This window comes from Acyrthosiphon pisum, chromosome A2 (assembly GCF_005508785.2).
Source record: "Acyrthosiphon pisum isolate AL4f chromosome A2, pea_aphid_22Mar2018_4r6ur, whole genome shotgun sequence".
NCBI lineage: Eukaryota > Metazoa > Arthropoda > Insecta > Hemiptera > Aphididae > Acyrthosiphon > Acyrthosiphon pisum.
Genome location: NC_042495.1, coordinates 78773633 through 78788418, shown reverse-complemented (window position 1 = coordinate 78788418; position 14786 = coordinate 78773633). Strand labels below are relative to the sequence as shown.

At 29.1% G+C, this 14786-nt stretch overlaps 2 protein-coding genes across 2 annotated transcripts in view; one reads left to right on the top strand and one right to left on the bottom strand.

The window, feature by feature from the left end:
- Positions 1 to 4516, bottom strand: part of LOC100159222 (choline O-acetyltransferase) — a 122527-nt gene extending 118011 nt beyond the window's left edge. The window contains exon 1 of the mRNA XM_016808320.2: positions 4343 to 4516. Coding sequence (XP_016663809.1) covers positions 4343 to 4516 — 174 coding nt within the window. The remainder of the gene's footprint in view (positions 1 to 4342) is intronic.
- The window catches only part of LOC100573082 (RNA polymerase II degradation factor 1), a 16749-nt gene continuing 6245 nt past the window's right edge, over positions 4283 to 14786 (top strand). The window contains exons 1-3 of the mRNA XM_029489992.1: positions 4283 to 4819; positions 6504 to 6582; positions 14213 to 14780. Of these exons, the coding sequence (XP_029345852.1) occupies positions 6504 to 6582; positions 14213 to 14780 (647 nt within the window). The 5' untranslated portion in view covers positions 4283 to 4819. The remainder of the gene's footprint in view (positions 4820 to 6503; positions 6583 to 14212; positions 14781 to 14786) is intronic.

Sequence of the window (14786 nt, the reverse complement as noted above, 5' to 3'; positions counted from 1 at the left end):
CATAGACCATTAATAATGTATATTATAGAATTTTAAACGTCCCCTCCCTCCTACCATTATGTATCCTTCGATAGCCTTCGTCACTGATTTGTGTCGTTTCACTGTCGTATGTTGTAGAGGTGTATATATGTATTTTTTTTTTTTATCAATAAAAATTTAAAATACAATACACCATTCGATAGTTAAAATACTTGATTATCTATCTCTTTTAAGCATAGCTTGAGTTAGAGATAGAGAGTGTAACAATGTTATACTAAAAAAGATCAAAAATATTAAAAAATTTATAATTATATAAATAAATAAATAGTGTACAGTTTTGTTAGTTATTTAAATAGAAAATTATAAAATAAAATTAGAGAAAAATCGAGATTACAATAAAAATAATACAAAAAACAGAATATTATTCCGACATTATAAAGTTAAATTGAATGTAACTATCTAGTCAATATGTTCATATAATATGCTTTTCTGTGAAATATCAATCTTATAATGGAAAATATCAGATTTATTAAGAATATTGTCTAGTAATATATTAGAGATTATACTTTTCTAGAATATATCTTGTATTTAAAGGGAAATATCAAGAGTTTAATTTGAAGTATTAAAGTATTCATGAGATTTACCATGTCTTTTTAAGGGATAATTTAAGGATATTTTATTGGAAATGTACTCTGTTCTAGGATATATTGATTCTTCAAAGAAAAATGCCATGGAACTTATGAGATGTGTTAAGGATTCTATTTGAAATGTCACGGAATTTATGAAAAATGTCTAGGATTTTATAGGAAAATTAGATTTTTGAGAAAATATCAATCCTCTATTGTGAACTAATAAGAATTGTTAAGTACTTTATGAGAAATGTATGTTATTCTGTGAAATATTAATTCTCTAATGAGCGATATATTAATATTCTAACATCAAATGGTCATATATTTTTGGGAGATATTAAGATTTGTATTAAGAATATAGAAAATATTAAAATATATAATATATCTTGCATCTAATGGGAAATTGCAAGAGTTTAATCAGAAGTATCAATACTTTTATGAGTTTTATTGTATTACTATATTATAATACATTTGAAACGTTGTTCGTCACGAGAAAAACATGTACCAAAATTGTATAATAGGTAATGTGTTCAGCAGCAGCTGCAGTCATCGCGTCGTTAAGTTATGTTCATCGTCTGCGCGAAAAATATAAAATAAAAACGCATAAAAAAAATCATAAAGACGGAAATGACATTGGCGGCGGACAAGTCAACAGAACCACCACGGCGGGAACCTATTGAAAAGACGGGAAATTAAAAATGAATATTTCATCGCGGCCTGTCTCAAATTCACCGCTGCATATGCGCACATATTTTAATGTCATTATAATATTATAGTTTTTGCAGGTTTGGTACGTAGAACACACCGAGGCAATGGGTAATTTGATGGTCAATAGAAATGTCCCGCGTACAGTGCAGGTTGTGTATAGAGTGTTGCGCAATTGCGCCGTATACTTAAATACACTAATAGATTAATTTGTCTTCCATCGGCAGCAACGAGTGCAGAACGGACTGCGGAGATAATGCGCACGCAGCGAACAACGGTGAGCGTCCCAAAATTGAAAATTAAATGCGCAGAAGGTGTGTTGTACGCGACACGCAGTGAATGCTCTAAACCTTTTCACTTATTATTATATCGGCGTGTGGGCAAAGCAAAGAGAACAGCCGGAAATACTTTAATAAAAAAAAAACAAAATAAAAACGCATTACCTAAGCTATATACGCGCAGACATATTATACTCGAGACGACTAAAAATATTGCACTATATAATATATCATAATATGTATTATAATATAGGTATAGCGTTGCATTTCGTTTTTCATAAGATGACTATTTTTTTTTTTGCGATCACTATACGCCACATTATGTCGTTTATGACTCAATAGAAAACTTTACATTTTATGTTTGTTCTCTAAGAATTTCGAATACTTATACAAACTATGGCTACATACTCAGGGTACCTATGTATTTATCGGTCATATTTATGTATATAGGTGCACTGCACAATAATGACAATTATCCATAATTTGTCTGACAAGTAAATTGAATAGATTATTCGATTGGTAAATACAAATATTACAAAAAGGAGAATAGATCATCATAACCATGCATGCATAACTAATGGGAAGTAGAGAGGCGCCCGCCAGCCACCACGTGTCTCTCTTTCTAATTGAAAGTAGGTATATGCTAAGAAAAGACAAAATATAATATTCAATTTTAAACTTAGCAATTATGATTTTTAGAGTTATTTGCGATGGAACGGGTTTTTAAATACAATACATGGGTCATACTGTATAGCTTAAATCAATATCTATAAACATTAAACACGCGTATTATCCGTGTTTTGCTACTATATATTTTCACTTTAGCAAAATGTTTGAATATTTAATTTTATTGTATTTTGTCTGTGGATGTTACTTTCCTGGATATTTTTGTATTTGGATACCTTTTTATCGAAATTTTATATATTAATATTGTTACCGATAAAAATTCCAATCCCTTTGATGTTTTCTCTGACTTCCTTTTAAAGACATTAGCCTTCTTGTTAAAAATATATTCTTATATACCTACTGCCTAGCACGTTTAGACGGTGAAGTACAGACCGTAGCAAAAAATGTATAATTATTGTTTCAGCTATTTACAGTTTACGGTAAATATTAATATGCAGGTATTAATTATTATAAGCATCAAATTAAATTAGGATTTTAGGTAGGGTAATTGGTAACAGTCAGTGAAGCATGATAGCGATCGACGAAAGACTATAATATCTTATAGGTATTATTACACAATACACTGCAGTATTTGGGATATCAACGTGCGCTATAAATTATAAATCATAATAATATCATAATGTATAACTTTTTTTCACTTCTTCAATTAGTATTAAATGGCATCATTAACCAATATTAATATTATTATATTATATGTTGTACTGTTTATAATTCTTACCTGATATAGGTACTAAAGGTATATATAACATATAAATCCCAAAAATATTTCATTTTCGTCGCTACACAGTTGTACACCATAATATAGATAATATAGGCACATGATTATTATATTACTGTAGAGGTGCAACAAAGATGAAATTTTGGGGCTACTAAATGCATGTATCCTAAATGTACAGTACCTTTAACGTTGGTTACGGGGGGTTATCCTACACCGCGACCGTTCCGACATTTGTTAATTAAAATCTAATAAATTCGGTTCTACCTTCAATAATAGAAGTAAATGTAACTATAGATCTCCTATAAAGGTGCCTACCTGAAAATGAATGAATTTTATTTCTAATTTTAATTTGCAAATATTATGCCATGCATAATTTATGGTCCATTTTTGTAATATATATACATGTAATATATATACATATTCTAAATTTATATTAGCTACACCATGGCGTACAATATGTACAATGTACCATGTATGGTCCTTTTTGTTTGATTAAATTACGTTGGTAAAAGACTCGAATTTTTAAACCATCGCTGGTCCTTTTGACAGTTGGATTTTTTGACGAAAAACAATACTATGACATAAAAGCTCTTTTTATAAGTGAACGAATTTCTAGTATTTTTTTTTTTATTTTGAACAACACGGGCAAGACCAATATACCTACTGTATAAATAAATAATAATAATCAAACTTATAGTATAATAATAGGAACAGACATATTTGGGACACATTATATTATATTATGATAAATTGCAACTATCTTAAGTTTAGAATCTAAACTTTAGATTAAGATATACGTCATGGATGGTAGGTACTTAGGAAAAAATCAATTTTTTGTCGAATGCTGCTAAACGATTTTTGATACCAGGAAATGAACAAAAACAGCCTATAAAATTAGTGGGTTAGTAAATAACTTAAGGTATTAAGATTTTAAGCATACTATAAAATCAATAGTATTATGGGTACAACTACCATACGGCAGTAGAAAAGTAAAAAAAAAAGTAGGATAAAAAAAAAGATTGTTAGATCTAAGTTCTAACACATTGTAATAAATTAAAACTAACGATCGTAAAACATTTAAACATTTCACCGTGTTTATATTTCTATCTTTATAGCTATTAAAAACAAATAGTTTTTTTTCTTAATATCTTGTAACTGGGTGACTATACCTCAGAGTATCCCGGTGGCCCTCGCCAACTCTTAGAGGTCAGGAGGTGCTGCGAGTAGGTAATTGTGTGGAAAGCATAATTCATTACATAGCGATGGCAGACCGGATGAATTATAGCAGGTACCTAAATTTCTTCAGCAATATAATATAATATATATGTATATACATGATCACAAACTGTATCACGTAACTCGGTAACTATATTATAGTGTCCGTTTTTCCCAACAAGGTCGCCGCCACCACCGCCACCGCTACAGTCACCACCACCATAATCACTTTCTTCTCCCTCTAGTCCCTCGCAAAATCTTCGTATAAAATACGAATTGCCCACCGTCACCCATCCAATATCCATTTGTAGTCACCATGTCGGGATCGAAAATCACCGGATTCTCTCTGCCGTCCAAAATCGTTTGATGGTTTTTTCGTTGTTTTTTTCATTCATTTTCATTCTTGTTTGCATTGCGCTCACCGTTTGTCCAGTGTCGTAACGATAACAATAAAATTAAAGTAGGTACAATACGTGTACCGTTATTCTGTAATTTTATGGTTGTTTGATTTTCGTTTTGTTTTTGCGCCTACGAAGTTAAAATAGACTTAATGTGAACCAAGGATAACCTAAAGGATTCTTGATAGTAATTTGGATTAGACGATTACAGTAAGTATACAAGTACTTTAAGTTCAGCCTTACATTATTAAACCTGCCATTTTAGTATATTTTATACTTACATAACTAACTTAAAAATGATTCTCTATTGATGATTTTTGTAAGGTTTGAAATTTTTTTTTTATCGATATTACAACTTTAGATACCTAGGTAATTTTTATAAGATTTAAATATAACATAATTTATCAATGTATAAGACTTTTTCGATCAATGCTTAAAATATGAATTATTATTAGTTAACAGCCAAAAAATATTTTACTCTTATTCAAGATGCAGTAATTTCCTCAACCAATTTGCTTTCGTATATTGAATTGAGTTTGTAACAAATGTAATTTCAAACGAAAAATGTTTTTCAAATTAAAAATCTAGTCTATTGAAATATAGGTAACTGCCCGCGGAAAATTAGTTATTTAAAAATGTTTTATTAATTTATCATTATATTTTATATACTTCTACACTGAAATATAATATAAGTCGAAGGTAAATTTTCAAATTGGAAAAATGTATTTATCGATATACCTAATGTATACATAATCATCAGAATTTTTTTTAAAAATTGGCTAAAAGAGAAAGGTAAAAATTCATTATGATGCTTTCATCATATTATCATATTATAAATGATTAATTATTTTCAACATACTCGTATTTAATTTAATAAATAAATAATTACTTCAACGCTCTTATACTATCTCCACTTACGTGTATGATATAAAGTGATTTATTTACATTTATAGCGCCTTTATATTATATTATTTTATAAGTTATACATTTTTAAATTAAATTAAAGTAGAAAATGAATGAACAATTTTTTTTGTTTTTACTTCGGATGACTTATGTTATTTTTGAAGTACCTAACATCTTATATAGACATATAACATCGTAATATACAATCAGCTCATTATTACTCATACGTAATTACCTATTCTTTTGTTAATTTATTGTATAGTTAACACTGTAATTTGATCAGTGAAATTTAGCCAAAAAAAAAATAATATGTCCTAACAATATTTTAATTTAACTCGAAACTAATATATAAATTAAATATTTGACAACATAATTGCATTACTAAATATTTTTAGTACGATTCTCGTGGCTTACTGTACCACAACAGGACGTTCGGAAACGGATAATCTGTGGATTATATCATAATTTCTGTATACGGTCCAATAAATAATTTGAATCAGTACCGTTTTAAGTTTTTTTTTTTTTTAATCCAAGTTTTATATAATCAAACAACAGGAGGTGAGATATAAGCGCTTTTATTTTCAGTAACTCACGTTCACATTTAATCGAATATCAGCCTTTCTTGTGAAATTGCACTTAGATTGAAATTAAAATGAAGTATGATTATTATTGTATGAAAATGAAATGAATAACAATACTCGTTGTTTTAATAAATTGGTCTTCTCGGCACCAAAATATAGAATGATAGATACTCTTTACTCGCATTAACATTATGTTTAAATAAACGATTGATAAATATTAAATTATAAGTTTACATTATAGAGAGGTGCTATAATATAGATTAGGTATTCATGAGACTGGTACCAAATGTTATAAAATCGGTTAAAAAAATGATTGAATGATATGAGTGTACCGAATTATTTGAGTATTTATTTCGATAGATGGACATATTAATTTCTGCTAAATCGAATTTTATTTTTATTTTTTACAGATGAAGGCGTATTTGTTGGCAACGGCATGTGCGGTCTTCTTGAACATGGCTTTAGCTGTTTTGCCGAACAAACGTGATGGTGAGTGCTACATACTAAAACCGTTTAAAAATCTGCCTAACAATCGAATTTCTCATCTCTCTGCAAAAGAAAATTCAACAGATTTTTTATTAAAACCTTACACTTAAATTTTATATTAAATAACTCGTTATAAAAAAATGTAATTACTATAATTTAATTAATAATCAATTACGAACTCCAATTTTATTTCTTGGTTTATATTATAGAGGTATTTTCTTTAATATAAATTATACTATGGATTTTCTTTCTTTGTATGCACTTGGAAAATTGTAAGATTAAATTGTAATTGTGCAATGTATGTTAATAGATTAGCTGGTAATGACCGAAACTGAATTAATATTTACATAAATGCAATTTATATTTAATATTGACAACGATAATCGTTTAAAAATTATGTAAATTATGGTAATAATGGTAATATTTTTTATGATGTTTTATTTATATTCAACGTGACTGCACCAGTGGTACTATACCGTCACGCGCTAAAAATATGTAGCTAAATCATAATATAATTTATATCTATCCTAATAATATGTGGGTTTATGCAAAATGTTGATTAATAGCTAAATTAATTATTGTTATGAATTGTGATTGACACAATATAGGTCGTAAATCTGATTGTGTATAAAACAATAATTGAAAGCTCACATTCACATCGGAAATAAATTGTTAACATTATTAGAGCACATTAGCATCAACAATGAATATTATAACAAACATTCGATGAAATGTAATCAAAAATACAAATCATCCCAATTATTTTCTCCGTACCTATCTATATACCGCTTGATTGATGACAAAATTGATTTTCTCGTTCTAATGGAATGCATAATAATAATAACATATAACACGCGTATCACGATGTGTAACTATCACAATATTATATGTTACTGATGAATTAGAAAGTTACAATGGGTTGAGAAATGTATACTTTTAGTCGGTTTTTGGAAACTTAGATAGGTACGTGTATTTAATCCTCAGTTATTAGGTATTTTAATTTTGAAAAAAAAGATATCTTTACCAATTCAAAAAACAAAAATGAATCTTTCGATAATTTCAAAATAACTATTTCAATTAGGTTTTGTCGCATGGCTTGATAAAAATTAAAAACCACAACACGTCAGTTCGTATTGACTGAATAAGTTAATGTTTTTAACTATTTGATTCATTTAGATTTTAGATGTTGGTGAAAACCTCACCGTGGTTTGCATTTGGGAAAATAAAATCGGTTTAAGATGATAGGTATTTATTTTTATTTATTAAATTAAATGTACCTGCGATATAAAATGTACCTGTATGATTACATTTGTATGGCTTTATTATTTGATTAAAAACCCAAGCACATACAATTGTACAATTATTTAAAAGCTAAAAAACAGTGGTAAAGTCAAAGGGATATAACGAATAATTTGCCGACCGCGTTTTGGCGTTGAATATGAACCGTGACCTATTTACATTTTTTTTCACGATAATCAAAATGAAATTGAGAGATTTAGAACAATTTTAAAGACGTTTACAAACCTACTAGATTTCGAAACGATTTTTGATGTTTGAAACTGTGGTCCACAGGTTTTCTGGATATATGAATATATCGTATATTCGTCTGCTGTACTTAAAAGCCATTAATTTCCCAATTTCAGTGCACCGATAAGACGAGCGTGCACAGACTTTCCAATTCTGGGGACGTACCGCACCGCAATGCGTGAGACGTGGAGATACATATTATTATAATAAGTAATAACGTCTGATAAATTATAATACCTAGTTATAATAATAATAATAATAATACCTATGTAATCTTCGCCTTCGCGGACAAATGACATCGTGACAATAACGCGTATAATGTGCATACCCATATTTTATTAGCCATATTTCATGCACAATAGACGTCACGACAGCGGCAACAACAGCCACGGTGCATGCGTGTGCGTTTCCTCGTACCTACGTAATAATATATTATACCAGATACCTAAATACGTCATCTACCTATATGATACCTGTAAATACGCATTACCTAGTGCAAATGTATATTATGCGGTGTGAGAACGGTACGATTTGACACGGGACGGATCGCTACGGCATGGTCGCCGCGTCACTTCCTACATTCGTTTAGTGTGTGAACTGGCTGAACACGACAATAATGCACGGAATACGCTGCGGCGGTGACGGTGACACGAAGCCGACCCGACAGATAATAATAATTGGTCTTACGAAACAATAACGATGCGCATCGGGGACCGGAAAGACGCAGCCACCGCCGCCGAAAAATTCAATTGCCGGAAACTGACCGTCGCGTTTCCGCCGCCGCGTGCGATACACCAAGAGACGCGTCGTCTGGACGTCTGTGCGGGTCACACGCCGCCGATCGGCGCGTCACGGTCCGTCGCCCGAGAGAGGTTCTGTTTATAATACTTATTATAACATACTATAATATGTAACATCCGACGCGGTCGGAAGACAAATATTATCACAGATTATAATAATATAATATAATACCCGTAGGCACCTACACATTTTTCAGTATATATAGAGAGTCGAAACACGATAAATTGTCGGCATAATATTATTATGGATATAACAGGCGATATAATAGGTATAATGGCATCATTCCAGTACCTACATGTACACTATTATATATAGGGTACGGAAAGATTATCAAGCGATAAATAAATTTAACTATCGGCAGCGAAGCTCATCGATTCGCACGCAAAGCCAAAATAATTGGTTCGCAATGCCCATATTATTATTATAATGGTGAAACGAACTAAAATTTGATTTTCGAGCCTACCGAGTGACTAACAATATATTTATTCCGTTCAAAAATTAAACTGGCAAAATCAGAATTTGAACTTTGGTATTGGTTGTCGACGAACGAATACAAATAATTATTTTATATTTTGCTAGGCAATTAATAATTTATTAGCTTATTGTAAGATTTATTTTGAAATTACAATTTTAACCATTTTAATTTTTTCAATAGTCAAAGTTTAGTCGATACCTATAAAATAAGAGTAGCTCAATTTATTTACTATATGTATTAGGTAGTACTAACTTTTATACGAAATCTTACAATATATTTTTGTCGAAAAGTTTATCAAAAAGTTCATAATAACAATGTGTTCTAGAAAACTTATATAGTTACATCGTACATGTAATACAAATTACAATTATTCTAGAAAATATTTTAGTCAAAAAACCTAATATACAAAACCTACCATAGACGTGTCCAGACCTCATCCACAGGTAATCCACAATAGTGACATATCCAGGGGTGGGGATACTGCACCCCCCTCAAAAAAAAATTAGATTAAGGTTTGGGAATATGACCCCCAAATTTTGAAATAAGCTTTATGATCTGATAATAATTAAATCAGTTTTACTTTTTATCGTTCCAATTTTAGTATATGTACTGCCGAAGCAAGTACAATAATTAAATCAGTTTTACTTTTTTTAATAGGAATAAAAAACAATATTCCTTTCATCACATAAATAAATAACTAGGTAGGTTATATGAAATTGTATTTAGTAATTTTAAAATACAATTTTAATACTAATAATACTTTTTATAAATGTTTATTTTTGGCTAATGAAAATCAAAAAACTTAATACAAAACCAGAAACTTAGATAAAAAATGTTTATATTATGCACCGCAATTTATAATGTACCTAAGTTGGATCAAAATTCGCAGGTCATGCCTGTGCCTATGAAACCTACTGTTGTGATGACATAATTTTCGTATTGATAAATACAGAGAATTTATTTCGTATAGAAAAATAAATACAAAATAGCCCAAAGTAGTTACGTAAAAAAGGACAATTCAAACTTAGCAATACATTTTTAATAATTACAATTATAAAAATTGGAAAAAAAATATTTTTTTGAGCTCACAATACCTTTTTTAAAAATCGTACCACCTCTCATCGCGTGCTGACGACAATTTTTTTTCAAATTATTGTAGGTTTATTATAAATTATAATGTATAATTTGGAATAAAATAAAAATATAATATGATTACACTACTTATCACAAATACAGTACAAAATAAAAAATGTAATTACTTATAGGTGTATTAGTGATACATTTATTCATCTGTGGTTTTCATTTTTATCATGAATATAATAAATAAATAATATAATATATAAATATAATATTATATAAGTCAAAACGCGCTATAATATATCTTGGACGATACAATTGAAAATTCATAAGTTTGGTTGTACTAGGTACTTGTAATTATTACTATATTTATATAATGGACTTTCGGTACATACAAATAATCTATAGACTTATTTTAACTAAATAACTGAATTGTATGAATGCAAATAAACACAAATAAATAGTTTAAAATTTGAAATAAACTAAACAACATTGATTTTTGAGATTTTTTCACGTCTAATCAATATTATTGTAGGTACATCCAAGGAGCAAGACAATTCTAAAAACACTATAATAATTTAGAACTCCTTAAAAACTAATTTACACGTTGGTGGGTTTAAAATTATTCCATATTATTATACCTAAATTTATATGATTGCGCAACGATTTTTGCACGATTCTCCACAGACGAATCCGTCATTAAGCGGTATAATATTATTATTACGTATTATAGCTAAGTGGCTAGACAATTTGAGATTGTAAATCACCTTAAATTCGATCATCAATTTTCTATGCAATTTTTCATATTTTTTAGATTTTTTACTCATTCATCTATGAAAACGTGATTTTTGTTCATTTACGAACAACTAATGTAGTAATGTCTACTATACGGACGTTGTTGTAACTCGTAATGATATTAAAATAATATAATTATTATTCCTAGCATAAATTATTTTCTTGTCGGACTCAAACAACAGTATTTTATTTATAGGTACAACTGACCGGTTGATTTCACTACTGTATTGACTGATGTTCCGGCATAAGTACAACCAAGTATGGGTTTAGCTCATTTTATACAATATGAATAAATACAATTTTCCTGGGCAATATTATGGAAAAATCAAATTAATTTCGTATGAAAAAAATGTTTTGACAACAAATCAAAACTAATCATCAATCTAAATCTGTTACTTTTATTTACACATTAAATTGAAAGCTTATGTATAATACGTCCAAACGATATTTATTATTCCGTCATCATGTACTAGTCCAGAGTGCCCACTTACCATTCGAAAAACCTACTGCTATAATATTACTATTATATACTACTCGTTTTCATATCTGCCTTTTATAATATTTTTCTTTCATATTTTACGCTGCTGCTTATATTCACCAGCAGTTTCTGCTGGATTAATGGTTTCCGTGTTAAATTATAATATGTTCACCGTGCGTGCGTCTATATATTATTCATTAAGAATATGATTTTTTTTCCGCGTGAATACCCGTGAATTCCCTCGTGTACCTACGCTCTGCGCGCGTTCAAGTAATAAAATATATATACATAATATATTATGTATACACATACTGACATACCTATATAATATATACATATTATACTTATAACTTATAAGTATGATTTCATTCAATCACCATTTCATAAAGAAGCGTATTATATTGTTCGCAGTGAAAAACACGCAGTTATATATAGTGTTAAAAAAACCAATATCACAAACATACATATATTATACATTTTTTACGAATACAAAATTGAAAATATAATAATACAATTTATTATATATTGCGAGTGTATAATTTAAGCGCCTCTGCATAGGCTGTGAATAATTAATGTCGTTACGTGAGAACAACACTACACTTGGTATAGTAATTGTTAATATTTCCCAGTTGTGTTCCGCCGTCTGTGGAATAATTCAAGTGTATTTGGGTGGAGGAGAAGGGGATTATGGTAACTTCACGGTAGGTATTCTACCGAGGAAAACAAAAGTGCAAACACCGTGAGACGATCTGCATAAAATGAACGTATAATAATTTATTTATGTGTATTATTTTTTGTTTCCGTTTTCTTTCAGTTTCGTAACTTACTTATTAACGTAGAGGTGTAATTTTTAAATTATATTATATGTTCAAACAATCGAGCTTAAATTATTACCAACAATATACAATAACGATTATATTAAACTTAAATAACGGTAACACTTACAGTAATTTACGTAGTTAATAATTTATTTATGTTCTATTATCCGTAAAACCTAGATAACAATCATATTAATTCCAATAATAATAAATCGTTCAATTTTTTATGTATTTATGTTAAAAACAAAGCTTTATTAAAGCTAAAATTTACCGTTTCTAAATTAATCTTCAGGTATGATATAAAATATAAAACACCAGTAATTATATATTGGTACCAATAATTTAAATAGCAAAATTATTGAAAATGGTTTCGAACAAAAATGAATGATTAAAAAAGTGGGAAAGTGGTTGTCGCTCTGCTGAACAGTATGTTACAGGTGGGTCTCTGTAATGTATGGTATTAAATTTCAATTTAATGATATAATATCATTATATACCTACGAAAAACGATTCTGAGCAAAGATGGTATATTACTTGTATTAATGTATATTTTATGATATTATTGTGAATAAAATAATTTGTTTACTTATTTACGTGGAACATTGTTTTAAATTTTAAATTTGATCAATTTTGTAAAAATTCGAACTTGAAATGCTTACAAAAAAAATGTGTGCCTATGTACTTTTAATATTTTTCAACCGTTATTATAACAATAAATCAGGAGCCTTGTATTAAATTTTCACGCTTTTTGACCCGACAAATATAATTTTGATGACATTTATAGAAAAAAAAACTAAAAAAAGTGTCCGTAAACAGCAAAAAATGAGTTAAAATATTTCGAAAATTTTATCAGTCATAGGAATTGATAAAATAACAATATGGTGTAAATTTCAAGTATCTAATCTAGAGTTATTCGTTTTTGAATTACAGCAAAATAAGAAAACCGCTACATGAGAAATCAAGTGAATATAAAATATAGTAAAAATTTGAACTTCCAATGTTCATAAAAATTTTAATTAACTTTCAGGTAGACATTATTTTTTTTTTGATAAAGGTAGAAAAACTTATGAGGAATCTTGAATTAAATTTAAAAATCTTAGATTGAAAAAGAAACATTTTTATGAATTTCTTACTCAAAATAGTTTGCACATATTTTACTTATGCGACATTTCGTCAACAGTCTTTATAGAATGTAAAATGTATACCACTTACCTATATTGAAACTAAATTATAAAAAATGTTTTCAATTAACGTAATATTTACAATAAAAGCATATGGTTTTAGAATTAGTATAGACATCTTAAGAACAATAATCGTTTTTTACAAAATCCATTATTAAATATTCTACAATTGTATTAAATAAGTACCTAATGTCCTAATCACTTTTTATAGGTACCATACATTTTAATTTACTAACAAAACTGAATTAAAATCACAATATTTTATCTGTGTAGCAATTATCTTTTGTGTATCACTTTAAAATTGTTGTAATATGTAAAACCAATTGTATATCAGTTTTTTCGATAAACCCAATACTTCTTAACATATGAATCCAGTTATTTATAAGAATTTTAATCCTTGGTTTTATAAAAATAAAAAATGATGTATTACATATAAGTTATATGATATAACTAATTAAGAATATGTTTGTATTTTTTTCAGCATCATCATATTCTCAATTACTTCAAACTCCCTTTCAAAGTCAACCAACGGTTAGCATATCATCAATGTATAGTCCGTCTAGTACATCTGGAAATGGACAATCTTTTGATTTTGACAATTTTAACACACAAGACATCCAAGGTGATTCTTCCCAAGCACAGTTCCAATCTTTACAGAACTTTGGACAGCCTCAACAAAAATCTCAACAAGATTATAATAACCAACCACAACTACAACAGGTGTATGCCTCATCACAACCTCAACCACAGCAAAGCTATAGTGCTCAAATACAAAGGATAATACAAGGGTATAGTACTCCACAACAACCACAACAACCACAACAACCACAACAACAGCCACAACAGTCACAACAGCGACCCCAACAAGGTTACTTACCACCACAACAACAGCAACCATCAACACAACCACAACCAAGCTATGTAACACCAACACAACAACAGCAACCTTCATCACAACCCCAACCAAGCTATGGAGCACCAACACAACCACAGCCACAACAATCAATACCACAAACTCAGCCAAGTTATGGACCTCCGCCACAACAACAGCAACC